The 16,393-nt window shown below is 34.1% G+C and overlaps 1 protein-coding gene across 3 annotated transcripts; it reads right to left on the bottom strand.

Annotated features, from left to right (window-relative positions):
* Positions 1-294: 294 nt before the first annotated feature.
* Positions 295-16,383, bottom strand: LOC136043928 (DNA polymerase delta subunit 3-like). 3 transcript variants are annotated; one of them, XM_065728986.1, is made up of 2 exons: positions 16,321-16,383; positions 295-1,724 (listed from the first exon to the last, which is right to left on the bottom strand). In XM_065728986.1, exon 2 carries the CDS (start codon positions 1,645-1,647, stop codon positions 352-354), a length of 1,296 nt encoding a protein of 431 aa, XP_065585058.1. In that variant the 5' UTR covers positions 1,648-1,724; positions 16,321-16,383; the 3' UTR covers positions 295-351. The 3 variants fall into 3 exon arrangements, with proteins under 3 accessions (XP_065585058.1, XP_065585057.1, XP_065585059.1); XM_065728985.1 differs by having other exon boundaries at positions 16,298-16,366; XM_065728987.1 differs by having other exon boundaries at positions 16,306-16,361.
* Between the last annotated feature and the right edge of the window lie 10 nt (positions 16,384-16,393).

Here is a 16,393-nt window from a genome sequence, read left to right on the forward strand (position 1 = left end):
TGAATTCTTCTATGTAGATTCTTTTCTGTCGAAAGAGCTTTTTTTGAAGAAAGAACAAAGTTTGTATGCACTATTGTTCACTACAAATGGCTGAACGTATATTTTTTTGGAAGATGGTTGAGCAAATGTAATCCAATTAAGCGGCTGGCTGGCGGCTGACATTTTAGAATGTTGTAATTTTTCTTTTGGGCTTGGCAAAGGAACAATTTAACTCTACAACCTCATCAAGATATCAAGGCTGGCTAAAAAACCTAATCTGGGAAACAGCTATATTCCTATTAAACACATGTCATCTTACTTTCTAATCATTGAATTTAATAAGTAAAAATTAAAACTTTAAAGCATCACCAATTACTTCTTCTGGAAAAAACTGATAATTGACGACTGCTTCTTCTTCATTGGCGGTTTTGATGGAGACGAATTCTTCTTGTCCTTTACAGCCTCTGTTTTTACCCCTTGGACTGATTTAGAACTTTCTTGTGGGGTCCTTTTATCTTCGTCACTCTCATCAACGTGTTCGAGCTCTTTCTTTGTCACTATGAAACCATCTTCATCCAAATAAGTCTTATCAACCCATTTTGTAGTTCTTTTTTTAGTTTTGCTTGCTTCAGATTGAATGGAAATATGCTCAGTATTACTAGAAAGTGGTGGAGGAATTATATCTTCTTCATCTTCAATGTGTTCAGCTTCTGGTTCTGAATCAGATGAATCTGAATGGATAATGACTCTTTTACGCTTCTTGGGAATTGGACTTTCTTCATCACCGCTGGCTACACACTTTTTCTTTCTTGATTTAGAGACTTTGGATTTACATGGTTTAGACAACTTGGTTTCACGTAAAGGCTCTTTCGTCTTTTCTTCAATCTGTATATTTGCGTCTTTTGAAACTTGGTCACGACTCTCAAGAGGCTCATCCTTAACCTTTTCTCCAACTTCTTTTCCTTTAAGAGATGACTTACTTGATTGTTTTTGAAACATCAAAGCGATCCCACTAGATTTCTTTTGTACTTTTGCTTTATTTAAAGGACTTTCAGCTACTGCTTCACTTTCCTTTCTTTGAATGCTAGGTTTTCTTTCCACTTCTGATAGATCTGTTGTACCAGCATTTTCAACCTTAGCTGCTTTAATGCCTTTGTCTTGCTTTCGATTTGGAATTTCGTTAGCTTTCTCAATGACAGCCTGTTTAACATTTTCTTTTTGCTTTCCATTTACCACTAAAGACCTAGGATTGCTATTATACAATGCATTGGATAAAACTGATGAATAGTTATTCAGCAAAGATAAATTTTTACTAATCAAATCTGAATCTGAATTATAGATCTGTGTAGATACAGATTCTGAGTTTTTTGAAATACTATAAACATGACTGCCAATAACTCTCACAAATTTTTTCTCTATTGCCTCCTTTTGTTCCTTTTTAGCTAGACATATTGTTAGACTTTGTAGACTATCGTATGGTATTCCATAAAAGCAATAGGTGACAGTGAAGCCAACTTTTTCTTGATCCGGTTTTGAATCTAAAAAATCTTGGAGCACTTTTTTAGCTGAATTAGCTGAGATTCCAAAGGTTAAGGATAACCATTTGTAAGTTACTACAATATTTTCATCTTCTAGGGCTTCCTGCAATTGCTCCATGTAGTTCACCATCCTTAATTTTTAATCAAAAAGTTTTTCTTCAGAGTAATTTTTTGACACTATATCTGAAATTTTTTGAATATTTTACCCTAAAAAAAGAGATACATATACAAATCAAAAATTAGATAAAAAGATTGAAGGGCTAAGAGGTTGTGTTTGAGGCTAAGTTTGCATAAAAATTAAATAATTATATAACATGAAAGTAGGAGCGCATTGCATTCACTTTTAGTAAGGGGAAAAGGGGATACTAATTTTAATAGATATGCAAATAAAATAAGAAATAGATAGATAACTAAGTGCTCTTATGCTATCTTATAGACAAAGTTAGGATAAATGAAAACCAAAAGAGCTATATAATGACTCTATGCCTAACCTGGCAAGGAGGAAAGCCTATTTATTTTTATAAATTGATTAATTAATTTATTTATTTTATAACCCATCAAAATACAAGGGATGACGACGGAGTATAACAAACAGAAAGAAAATGAAAAAAAAAAAAACATCATATACAAGAACAGGAGCAAATACGTGCAGACTAAAACTCGAACACACCAGACATTTCGGGAAAGTAAGCCACTCCAAGGGTGGTAAACCACTTTAAATGAATCATACAAATAGATAAAATACAAAATGATAATATAGCCTAAAAAGGATCCTTATTCAGTACATTGGCATGTTGCAAGAGCAGCACCTTGGCTTTATCCTGTTTGTTCACACAATCGATTTCAGTATTACTGCGGGATAGTGTTCAATATCTAATCTCTGCAGTTTGTGCACAAAGTGTGAATCTTGGGTATAATTATTAAACTGAACATTTAACATTATAAAGCTGTATCTATGACTAGTTTATTTTCAAAAACATGTGTTTAAGAATGTTTTGTTGAAGAATATTATTCTAAGCTAAATTCACCAATTAAATGTATTAGAATTTGGATCCAGGTGCGAGCTAATTGTCTACCACTTAACTAATTGAAGGGATTTTAATTTTCCACATCGACTACGAATTTGCCCACTAAGTAATATTTTGGGAGGTGGATTGGATCATTATCTTTTAATGTGCAATGATATGGCAAACATAAGTGGAGATTTGTTTAATGGTGGAAATGATGAGCTCCTACTGGGAATCCTTGAATCAAAGTCACCTAGATACAGTGGCGTCGTTAAGGGGGGCACTTTCCCCTTCCCATTAATTTGGAAAAAAATATAATTTATCATGTAACTTTAAAACTGTTGCTCGTTTTAAGTATCAAATTTGCTTTTTTACTTAAAGCAGATATTTTTTTTCAATTAATCCATGCTCGTTTTTAACATAAGTAAAACGAGGAAAATAGGGGTCCATTGCACTTCATAATACATTCCACATTAATATTTTTCCATATATACAGCGTTTGAAACCTTATCATCAAGTAAAAATGCAAGCCTAGTTAATGGAAAAACTTTAAAAATGCTCTATTCTTCCTGTTCTGCCACATTACCTCAGGTCAGTTTTTTCCCCTTGTATTTAAGGTACTTTTACTTCCTAAAATTTACCAGTTAAAGATCAGATTCTCTTATTTTAAAACTTTCAAAAATGGAAATGAATTCACCCTTTACATCTGCAAGTAGGATAAAAATGCAATCACTGAAGAATAAGAAGATTGCTATACAGTGAATATTGAAAAAGAAAATAAGAAAATAAGAAAGCTTTTTATAATGATATTCGTACTATAACTAGATAGGCCAAATCGGTTGTAATTTGTTAGAGGTGGGATCCGCTCCAGGAATCATTTTATTGTTTGGATTTTTATTCCCAGTGTTTAATTGAAACTCCAATTCTCTTATTTGTCATTGAAATGCCTAATAAGCGCTGATAATTTCCTATTCCTTGCGTTTTGGATTCGCGTAATAACCCATAAATGTAGAACTGCCTCTATACTGCCTTCTTGAAAATACCATCCTGACTTTCCACTTTTCCAACTCTAACTCTTTTGACTTTTATCTATTTTCACTTTTCGAAATATTTTTTTTAACCCCCCCCCCCAAAAAAAAAGAATTGACATAAATTTGCTAATAATTATGGCTGAAATTAAACGTATTTCACACAACGCCAGCGCTACTTGTGAGACATTTATTCGTCCATCAGCATGTTGTTCGAAATATCTGCTGAGATAAGAATAACGTGAATTAAAAAAAAAATATGTATATTTTCTCATAATTTAGAAATTTTGTGTAAGCGCGTAAGCCGTACCAACCCATTCTCTTTTTATATTGTTATCAATTTTATCATGCAGCGCTAGGAGACTGAGCTTGGCTAGTGAAGGGAATCATAGACATAAAAATGACATTTAGTGTACCCCCCCCCCTCCGGAAATGTACATCCCCCAAACTCTGATTTACACAAGAAAAATGTTGGTGTCATTTTGTACAGTTCGTTTGTTTTAAACATAGATAAAAAGAGGAAGGTAATTTTCCATCTCTAGGAGTCAATTTTCCCTTCCAATTGGCATCCCAAAATTTTTTTAGTTAATTTAAGGCTTCTGCCGCGATGATGCCAAGATCATTCAGATTTTCGGTATGTTCTTTGTTAAACAATGTCCAATGGATAAGTTATTAATTGTAGCTTTGTTTTTCGAATGTTTTCAAATTTGAAATACGGTTGCTATATAAATGTGGATAATATGCCACCATATGTTAAACAATCTGTGGCAATACTTTGACTTGTATCAAACAGTTCGTGGTAACGAACTGTAGTAAGGAGCGACCCGGCTCAATAGTAACCAAAACTCTAAAAAATGGAATTTTGATACCAATAGCTATATCAAAAGAATCGCATTTTAATGCTGGTTTTAAATATATAAGTTTCATCAAGTTTAGTCTTACCCATCAAAAGTTACGAGCCTGAGAAAATTTGCGTTATTTTAGAAAATAGGGGGAAACGCCCCCTAAAAGTCATAGAATCTTAACGAAAATCACACCATCAGATTCAGCGTATCAGAGAACCCTACTGTAGAAGTTTCGAGCTCCTATCTACAAAAATGTGGAATTTTGCATTTTTTGCCAGAAGGCAGATCACGGATGCGTGTTTATTTGTTTTTTTTGTTTTTTTGTTTTTTTTGTTTTTTTTTTCCCCAGGGGTGATCGTATCGACCCAGTTGTCCTAGAATGTTGCAAGAGGGCTCATTCTAACGGAAATGAAAAGTTCTAGTGCCCTTTTTAAGTGACAAAAAAAATTGGAGGGCACCTAGGCCCCCTCCCACGCTAATTATTTTCCCAAAGTCAACGGATCAAAATTCTGAGATAGCCATTTTATTCAGCGTAGTCGAAAAACCTTATAACTATGTCTTTGGGGACGACTTACTCCCCCACAGTCCCCGTGGGAGGGGCAACAAGTTACAAACTTTGACCTGTGCTTACATATAGTAATGGTTATTGGGAAGTATACAGGCGTTTTCAGGAGGATTTTTTTGGTTTGGGGGAGGGGTTGAAAAGAGGGGGATATGCTGGGGGAACTTTCCTTTGAGAATTTGTAATGGGAGAAGAAAATTTCCATGAAGGGAGAGCAGGATTTACTAGTATTATTTAAAAAAAACAATTAAAAAATAAAAGTGAAAAAGCTTTTTCAGCTGGAAGTAAGGAACAGCAATAAAACTTAAAACAAACAGAAATTATTACCCATATGAGGGGCTCACCTCCTTCTAATACCTCGCTCTTTACGCTAAAGTATTTTCGGTAATTTCAACTACTTATTCTACGGCTTTTGTGATTCAGGGGGTCATTCTTAATGAATTGGGATAAAATTTAAGCTTTAGTGTAAAGAGCGAGGTACTGACGATGGGGCGAATCCCCTCATATATGTAATAAAAACATGAGAATACAAAAGTTCTTTACGTAAGCTAATTTATAAGTTACGTAAATCTTTTACCAATAAAAAGATTCGTAAAAAATTAAAAGTTCTAGTTGCCTTTTTGATTAACCAAAAAATCGGGGGGCAACTAGGCTTCGTCCCCCGCTCTTTTTTTCTCAAAATCATTCGATCAAAAATATGAGAAAGCCATTGAGCCAAAAAAAAAAAATATGCAAATTTCGTTTTGATTATTCCTCTGCGGAGAGCCAAAATCAAAACATGCATTGATTCAAAAACGTTCAGAAATTAAATAAAAAAAACAAGTTTTTTCAACTGAAAGTAAGGAGTGACATCAAAACTTAAAACGCACAGAAATTACTTCGTATATGAAAGAGGCTGCTTCCTCATCAACGCCCCGCTCTTTACGCTAAAGTTTTTTACTGTTTTAGAAAGAAGAATTGAGAGAAAGAGTCAAACTTTAGCGTAAAGAGCGGGGCGTTGATGAGGAAGCAGCCTCTTTCATATACGAAGTAATTTCTGTGCGTTTTAAGTTTTGATGTCACTCCTTACTTTCAGTTGAAAAAACTTGTTTTTTTTATTTAATCTTTACTAAGACAGCGCTATTGTCTTGCCTATGATTTTTTTTTTCAGCTTTATGTGGTCGTCTGATAACAATGCTTTTTATTAGTATAAACCGGCAAACCCACAAACCAATCAATTTAATAAAAAGTCATAAATAATATTTCAATACATCACAAAAATAAAAGTTTAGTACAACAAATTAAATCTTTCACCGTCAGAATCCATTAAAAACTACGATCAATTGAATAGCGCAATACCAGGGGCTGTTAGAAAAGAGCTTGGTTCAATTACGAGATTGAAAATCCTGTGCTGGACGTGGGGATTTGGAGAAGTGGAAAGGGAATATGTACTGCAGCTTTAGTGGTTAATCTGGCTGAAAAGCCGAGTGTATACGACATTCACCTTCGCCCACCCGAAAACTCGCTTATGCTATACTATTGTCGTGCTATACTATACTATGCTATACTCTGCAACAGCTCATTGCTGACAAATTTTGCTGACATTGCTGACAGTCAATTTCGTTTGACAGCATCATTGCTGACAGCAATGTCATTGCTGACATTGCTGACAAAAGCCTGTGTGTTTGTTAAATAGTTATTTTTTTCACAAATGCTTGAATAGTACCTACTTCAGTAGCATCCTCCCCCCCCCCAATAAAAATACTGTAGCTACACCCCTGCCTAGATATATATATATTTAAAATGGGCAATGTTATTTTAAAAGGCTTAAAGGCTAGATACGAAGTTTTATTTATTTGTATCAGCTGATTTGTTTTGTTTATTTATACCAGTTTTATATACGACTTTACCTTCTTACGAATACACAAATAAACATACACACACACACACACACACATATATATATATATATATATATATATATATATATATATATATATATATATATATATATATATATATTATATATATATATATATATATATATATATATATATATATATATATATATATATATATATATATATATATATATATATATATATATATATATATATATATATATATATATATATATATATATATATATATATATATATATATATATATATATATATATATAAGCTGGAAAGATTGTTTCTTTGAGCATTATATTATACATTATATTATATATATTATATATAATATAATGTATATTATATATATTATATTATACATACATATATTATACACACACACATATATATATATATATATATATATATATATATATATATATATATATATATATATATATATATACTAGGTGTTGGGATGGCGCTTCGCGCCACCCCAATACCTAGTTGATGGGGGCGCTTCGCGCCCCCCAAGCCCCCCCCCCGCGCGCGTAAGTCGTTACGCGCCATTGTAGTTGTGTCCCTATGTCCCACCTGTGAATACAGATACATATATATATATATATATATATATATATATATATATATATATATATATATATATATATATATATATATATATATATATATATATATATGTTTTTAACTACGTAAAACTTGCGAATATACAACATTCTTTGCTGTCCCATTGTCTGTGCATATAAATAGATTGTCAGGTTTACCGACTCTTGAACATGCAACATATAATGGTCCATGGGAAAACAATCCGTATTCAGATCTATACCTCATGATTCTAATGACTGCCCTTGAGCTTTGTTGATGGTGATTGCTAATCGACCATTCCCTGTGTCACCGTCGTCATTTATATATCCCCCTGTGCCCCCCGGCGTCCCCGTTGTAGTTGTGTCCCTGTGTTCCAGTCGTCATTTATATTCCCTGTGTCCCAGTCGTCATTTGTGTCCCGGTGTCCCAGTCTGTGATTTCTCTTTGAGTGTCCCGGGCGTCATTTATATTCCTCGTGTCCCGGTCGTCATTTGTGTCCCGGTCTGTATATACATTCGTTTTTGAATTGGTCTTTTTTTTAATTTTTAGTTTTCTACCTTTTTTTAGTTTTTTTAGTTATACCTCATGATTCTAATGATTGCCCTTGAGCTTTGTTGATGGTGATTGCTAATCGAACATTCCTTGTGTCCCCGTCGTCATGTATATATCCCCCTGTGCCCCCCGGCGTCTCCGTTGTAGTTGTGTCCCTGTGTCCCGGTCGTCATTTATATTCCCTGTGTCCCGGTCGTCGTTTGTATCCCGGTGTCCCGGTCTGTATATACATTCGTTTTTGAAATGGTATATGATGAAATAAATTTTTGTATTTTTCCCCTTTTTTTCTTTTTAGTTTTTTTTTATTTTTATTTTTTTTTTAGTTTTGTTTTTCTTCTTTATTTTTCATTTTTTTCCTTTTTTTATTTTTTTTTTCTTTTTTAGTTTTTTTTTAGTTTTTTAGCTTTTTTAGTTTTTTATTAGTTTTTTTTTTCTTTTTAGTTTTTTTGTAGTTTTTACCTTTTTTTAGTTTTTATAGTTTTTTTTTTACTTATGTCCTGGTCGTCATTTATACTCCCTGTGTCCCGGTTGTCATTTGTGTCCCGGTGCTTTGTTGATGGTGATTGCTAATTGAACATTCCTTGTATCCTGTCATTCCTTGTATATGTCGCTCCTTACTTTCAGTAGAAAAAACTTGTTTTTTTTCTATTCAATCAGACTCCAATAAACTTTGAGGTAACAGACCATAGGTAGGCTGTAATTTGAGGTAATAGACCATTTCACGAATGAGATGGATCAAAGTTTCATGCAAAATATGTCTCTGCATGATGCTTTATCTGCCTTCAGCCCCTAAAGTTCCGATTTTCTTGAATTTTTAAAGTGGAAAGGGTTATGCGTCATTATCAAGGGATTCTTGATGTCAATGACCATGCCATAGAAGCCCAGCTTTGTCTTGCAAAGCTGAATCTGTCAAAAAGTAATATTTCGAAAATGGATCTTCCTTAACCTATCGAAATCTTATCTGACCTCCCAGTTGCCTATTCTGCAGTGCTAAAACTGATAAAGCTAGTTGCTTCTTTGCCTGTGAGCATGGCAAGCAATGAACAATTCTTCTCAGCATATATCTATATATATAAAAATAAGTTGTCTGTCTGTGTGTCTGTCTGTCAGGTGACGTCATGTTTCTGTGTCGACTGACGTCATGAAGTTAGTTGTCGTCAATGTTGCTATGACGGTGACGTCATTAAAGATATTTAAGACATATATGTTCACGTAGAAATCTATTAATGTTTAAGTTTAAAATGACTGATGTACTTACAATGGCAAAAGCCGATGAAGATGCTCAAAGAGTCTATGCCAAAAAACTTGCTGCTGATAGAGAAAGTCAGAAAAGAAAGCGTGCCGAGGAATCAAAAGAACAGCAAAGAAAACAGGCTTGAGGCTAAAGAACGCAAAACCGCGCAGTTAGATGAAGATCCACCTGGACAGCGAGAGTCAAAACATATCAAAACTGAAAATGATAACGATGATGATTGGGTTTGGGATTTTGACTCGGATAAGGTCATCAATGCCTACCAGGTTATAGTTAAAAAAAACAAAGGTTCGGCGATATGTATTTCATAGTGAAGCTGAAAAATAAAGAAGAAAAAGAAAACTGAAAAAATGTAAAAAACTAAAAAATACTAAAAAAAAAACACTCAGAGAAATTACAGACCGGGACACAAATGACGACCGGGACAGAGATTCAAAGATTTCAAAGATTGAAATCTTTGAAATTGATTTCAATTTCGTCGAAATCAAAGACTTCGACGAAATTGTACAATATCAGGCTGGAAGATACATAAGCAGTATTGAAGCTGTTTGGCGAATTCTTTCATTTCCGATACATGAACGTAGTCCAGCTGTTGTTCACTTAGCGGTACATTTACAGAATGGTCAACGTGTTTATTTCTCGGAAACCAACGTGCAACAAAGAGCCCTGAATCCACCGGATACAAAATTAACAGCTTTTTTTTCGCTTTCCAAAAATGATTCTTTTGCAAAAAAAACTGCTGCATACTGAAGTGCCTTCGTATTACACGTGGAATACTAAAAATAAAGTATTTGAACGTCGAAAACAGGGTAAGTCAGTCGACGGCCAACCTACCATCTTCAAAGATACCACGATAGGAAGACTCTACACCGTTCACCCCAATCAACATGAATGCTTCTTTCTACGCCTGCTTTTGGTGAATGTACCCGGTCCGACATCCTTTGAGTATTTGAGAACTGTAAACGGTACTATACATGACACTTACCGTAGTGCATGCCAAGCTCTGAATCTATTGGAGAATGACCAACACTGGGATAACTGCATCAATGACGCGTGCGAAACGTCAACCCCAAGTCAAATTCGTGCATTGTTTGGCATCATTTTAACAACTTGCTCTCCATCAGCTCCTACAGAGTTATGGGAAAAATACAAGTCAAAAATGTCCAAAGATAAACTCCATCGAAAACAGTTAGAGACGTCAGATATGACTTTTGATTTTACATCAGAGATTTATAACTACACTTTAGTTATTATAGAAGATTTGTGCGTACGTATGGCAAACAAACCTCTTTAGGATTTGGGAATGCCTTCACCTAACCGTATCGCTGCTGTTTTGACATGTGTAGAATTGGATCGTGAACAAAGTTACAGTACGAGTGATCTATTGTTGTATGTACAAAATAACATTTCCAAGTTAACGTCAGAACAAAAAGACATTTATGATACGATAGAATCAATTTCAGGACGTATACAACTACCTGCTGATTTCTGTAATTTAGTGATGTCCAAAAATGAATTGATTGAAAAAGTATTTCCGAATATTCTAAAAAATTATAAAAATAATAAATGGCTAAGTGAAAGAGCAATTCTCGCACCCAAAAATATAGACGTCTACGAAATCAACAATATTGTTTTGACCAAGATTCGAGACCAGGCAGTCCTTTACAAGTCAGTCAACACAGTTTTGGAACCAAATGAAGCGGTTAATTATCCATCTGAATTTTTAAATTCCATAGATCTTTCAGGGTTTCCACCACACGTGCTACAACTAAAAATAGGCGTACCAATAATACTTTTAAGAAATATCAACACACCAAAGCTTTGCAATGGCACGCGACTTGCCGTAAAAAAAACAATGGAAAACCTAATAGAGGCCACAATCTTGACAGGGCCTTTTGAGGGTGAGGCTGTTCTTATTCCTTGCATTCCCATGATTCCAACGGATCTGCCTTTTCGATTTAAAAGATTGCAATTCCCAATTTAATTAGCATTTGCAATCACCATTAACAAAGCTCAAGGTCAATCATTAGAAAAATGTGGTATATATCTTAATACTGATTGTTTTTCCCATGGACAATTGTACGTTGCATGTTCGAGGGTCGGTAAACCTGACAATCTATTTATATGCAGCGACAATTGGACAGCGAAGAATGTTGTATATTCGCAAGTTTTACGCAGTTAATTTGTATTGTATCTATCTATCTATCTATCTATATAAAAACGAGTTGTGTGTATGTATGTTTGTTTGATTGTAAAAAGAGCATTTGCATATGACGTCATTATTAGTACATACGGCTTTGTATATGCACAGACAATGGGAAAGCCAAGAATGTTGTATATTCGCAATTTTTACGTAGTTTAACTCCTGCAGACGAAATGAATGCTTGCCTGAAAAATTCTAATTTATGGGCACACGTAAAAATATTAAAATTAACTACAAATATGCTTGTCCGATTGCAAAATGATGACTCTGGTCAAACATTTTCAGATCAATTGCTGGCAATTGGAAACGGAAAGCTCCCAGTAGTGGGAAAGCCAAAAATGTTGTACATTCACAATTTTTACATAGTTTAAAACACATATATAAATCTATCTATATTCACAGGTGAGACACAGGGACACAACTACAATGGCGCGTAACGACTTACGCGCGCGCGGGGGGCTTGGGGGGCGCGAAGCGCCCCACCAACTAGGTCACTCAAACAGCTAGTATATATATATATATATATATATATATATATATATATATATATATATATATATATATATATATATATATATATATATATATATATATATATATATGTTTATAATGGGAAATGACGGACTCAGTGATCTCATGATAATTGCTGTTGAAAAAGAGGAGGTAAATAAACTGGATTTGGATAGATTAGTTGACAATTTTCCCAAGGAGCAAAGTCATCACTACCCCCTGTGTTTAAATTCTCAATGTTTTTTTTTGGCATCTTCATTAAAAAAACATTGAAAAAAAATCTTTACCCACCCCCCTACATTTTTGTGGATTGGCCTCCATCCCCATAAGCCTTGACCACTTGCTTCCTGTTTGTCAAAAAGGCCATTATCCAGCTGGTTGTAACTGAGTTAATACCAATAGCATGCAGCTTTATTTTCAGTCTTCTGTGACAAACTTTACCAGAGGCCATGACAAAGTCAAGAAGCACAACATCTACATCCACTGCTTTATCACTAAGATCAATTATATATTCGTAAGCATCCAGGAGTTATTTTCAGTTAATTTCTCTTGTTTTAAGCCATGTTGATTTGGGGCAAGCAGCTCATTAGAATCAAGGAGCTTAATTACATCTTAATTACATGTAGTACTTTATCCACAACTGATTTTATACAAATAGGTCTGTAGTTCTTAGCCACACCCTTATTATCCACTTTGGGAATAGGTGAAATATGCACCAGTCTCCATGCCATCAGGACCTGCTGACTTATTTTGATCCAGCTTTTCCAACTGCTTATAGACTAACCTAGGATCAAGAATGAGGGTTGGCATATGGTTATCAATTTGATAGTTAGGCTTTTTTGGTAGAGTAGTATCATCTAGGGTTGTGAATACTAACAAACAGATCATTTACTAGGTTAGCTGTGCTCTTAAGGTTAAAAATCAATTGACTTTGGGATGTTAAATGGGTCACTGAGTGTTTGCCAGGTTTTTTCTGTGATGTCCATTTCCAAAATTATTCCACTTAAAACTTAAAACTAATTTTCCACAAACTTAAAACGAACAGAAATTACTCTGTATATGAAAGGGGCTTGTCCTCTTCAACGCCCCACTCTTTACGCTGGTGTTTTTTACTGTTTTAAGAGGTAGAGTTAAGAGAATAGAGTCAAACTTTAACATGAAGAAAGGGGCGTTGAAGAGGACAAGCCCCTTTTATATACAGAGTAATTTCTGTTCGTTTTAAGTTTTAATGTCGCTCCTTACTTTCATTTAAAAAAAACTTGTTTTTTTTTATTTAATAGCTGGTGAGACCAAAATGTTACCTGGTAAGTCAATTTAGTTTTTTTTGTATGCTGTTTAGGGACTTTGCAGTTATTAAAGAAGTATTTATTTTTATGCTTTTGTTTTTTCAATAATTTTAACTGTGTAATAAAAGTTACTGATATCACAGCTGGTATAAGACTATGAAAAGCTTTATTGATTAGTTTGTTGTTGTTGTCAGGCTACGTACTCACTTATAACTAGTAAATCAACATTCTTGAATTTATACTGGGTCTCTGTGTTTTCAGTAAAGGCTAGTCTTCTATAGTCCTAGAAACATAGGGAAATATGATTATTTGGTTTATTTGTACTAGCTTTATTGATATGTGTTAGATAGACTGTAAAGTAATCATTCTTCTTCATTTTAAGTTTCAACTTTGCTCTTTACTTCCCTCAAAAAACTCTTGGATGAATAGTATTAAGACTAGAGGCTCACTTTAGAATTGTATCACAACTTGAAATTCTTTGTTTTATAGAGAGAAATAGATGGATTTCCAGAGTTCAAGTTGTGATTGATATGTTCTTCATTTTGAGTAATACTAGGTGAGACCAAGATGTTACCTGATAAATCAATTCATTATTTTGTATGCTGTTTAATGACTTTAAACTCATTATAATTTAAGCCTAAATTTTGAGAATATACTGAAAGTTACATATATTACAACTCCTGTAAGACTATGAAAAGCACATAGATTAGTTTGTTGTTGTGAAGCTACGTAATTACTTTCTTTTCCTAAATCAATATTCTTGTTTTTTATACTTGACTTTGTGCTTTTAGTTAAATGCTAATTTTCTGTAATTACCAACATCAGGAAATATCAGCAGTTGATTTATTTGCGCTAGTTTTATTAATATATGTTGAATAGGCTGTTAAGTAATAATGAGTTTCTTAAATATGGTGGCTCTGAGGTTAGAAATCAATTACTGAAGATTATGGATATGATTTTTGAAAGAGGAGAAGTACCTAACAACTTTAGAAAACCTTCATTAAACCACTGAATAAGAAAGGTGATAAGAGTGAATGTCATAATTATCAAGGCATAAGTCTGGTCTCTGTAGGTAGACAGTTTCAAGAGAAGAACAGTGCAGTTTTAGAAAAGGTGGAGGATGTGTTGACCAAATTTTCACTCTTAGATTAATAATTGAGAAGTGCCTTAGTTGTCAAACAACTTTGATCCTCTGTTTTATATATTATGAGCAAGCATTCAATTCTATTGATAGCAGTTCAATACTGCTGCAGTTAAGGTAGGAAATAAGGTTAGCAGCTGGTTTTGTACTAAATCAAGAGTTAAGCATAATTGTGTTCTATCCCCCTTTATATGGATCATTTTCCATATAAAGATCATCCAATAGATCATCAACTATGGAGCATCACAGTTCTTGCAACTAATTTGCTCCAAAGTGCAAATTAAGGTAATTAAGGTAATTTTGATAGACTTTGTCTTAAGGAGCACAGGAAAGGTAATGGGAGACCACAGAATCACATGGGGAGGAAAAACTCTCCTGGACTTTAGATTATGCTGATGGTTTAAGCACACTAGGTGAAAGTGTGAGCAAAATGAATGAACTTTTAGAGGTTTTGCAAGTTCAGTGTGCTAGAAATGGTTTGAAGATTAATATTTAGAAGACTTAGTCAATAAGGCTAGGAATAAGCAAAGATGAAAAGGTGATGTTGGGTAACAAAAAGATTGATCAGGTGGCAGCTTCACATACCTTGGTAGAATTATCAGCAAAGACAGTGGGAGCACTGAAGATGTTAAAAGTAGAATAGCAAAGTCTCAGGGTGTTTTTTCATAGTTGAAAAAAAAAACTTTAGAAGAATAGAAAGATATATCTGCAAACCAAGATTAGAATATTAGAAGGTAGATTGATGATAGTGGTCAAATATAGCTCTGAAGCATGGGTGCTCCAAAAAGAAGGTGGAACTTTAGGCCTACTAGATGTTTTCCAGAGAAATTGACTACAGATTGCTCTGGGTACCAGGCTGACTGACCATATTTCAAACAGTAGGCTTTACAAAAATTTGGTTCAATCCTGCTTTCTAGGGCTACAATGAAAGAAAGTTTGAGATGGCTTGGGCATATTCTGTAGATGAAGGATGACAGATTATCCTTCTTGGCAAACTGCCTAGGGCTAAACAGAAGTGGGACATCATTGTCTAGGATGGGAGGATTTCATTAAGAAAGATTTAAAGGAAATGAGAACTTCCAGGGAGGGTATAAAGAGGGAGGCTTTGAAGAGATTGGGATGGAGGAGGAACATGCATAGCTGTGTTGGCCTCAGGCAGCTTGGTGCTGTGGTGAGTTGTTAGTAGCAAAATCATAATAGTACTATTCAAGTTTAGCTACTTTTTGCTTTCTTGGAGAGGGGTTAGGTTAGAACACTGAAGCTTTCAAGGATTGTATTATAGCAAAAGTATGTCCTGAGAAGGTATTTTGAAGTACCTACCTCAACAACTTCTTCCTCTGGAGGGCAGTGACCTTTACAAACCTTTATGTTATAGGCCTAAAAGCAAAAACTTGCAAAAAAGATATTCTACTAAAACAAAGTATGAGAAACTATTTTCAGCTTCACAACTTTGCTAAATCTCAATTTATGAAGTTTAAAAGATCTGCAAATGCATTTCCTAACTTGAAAAGAAGAGCATTGATAGCCTTAGCTATGGCTTAAAATTCTACTCAAATAGCTTAACAAAAATTGCATTTTCATAACTAAAACTAGGGAAAACAAAACTGATAACTGAAAATTAAGGTAAAATGATAAGGTCCTTAAAAAAAATAAGACTCAAAACACTTCTCTTGGGCCTCATTTGAGCAGAAAATCTAGTTTGCAAGGTTTCACTTTTGCAACACAAATATTGTTAAGGATCATCAAAAACAAGAACCCTTTGAGGACCAATGAAGTTGATAGATGCTTAAAAATTTCTTCCTAATAGACCATCAATGCGCTGCATAAACTTTTACTTGCCTAACTCAACTACTTTTCTAGATATCAAAGAGCCCAAACATTTAACAAGTCCTATATACTCAAAATAAAATGGCCTACAAACAAACTTGATTGGAGCTTACTCCCTTTCTTCAAGAATAAACGTGTTCGGCTTTTAAACTTTTTTGCGACTTCACAGTGAAAACGCTATTCCTA

Source organism: Artemia franciscana, chromosome 2 (genome assembly GCF_032884065.1).
Source record: "Artemia franciscana chromosome 2, ASM3288406v1, whole genome shotgun sequence".
Classification (NCBI taxonomy): domain Eukaryota; kingdom Metazoa; phylum Arthropoda; class Branchiopoda; order Anostraca; family Artemiidae; genus Artemia; species Artemia franciscana.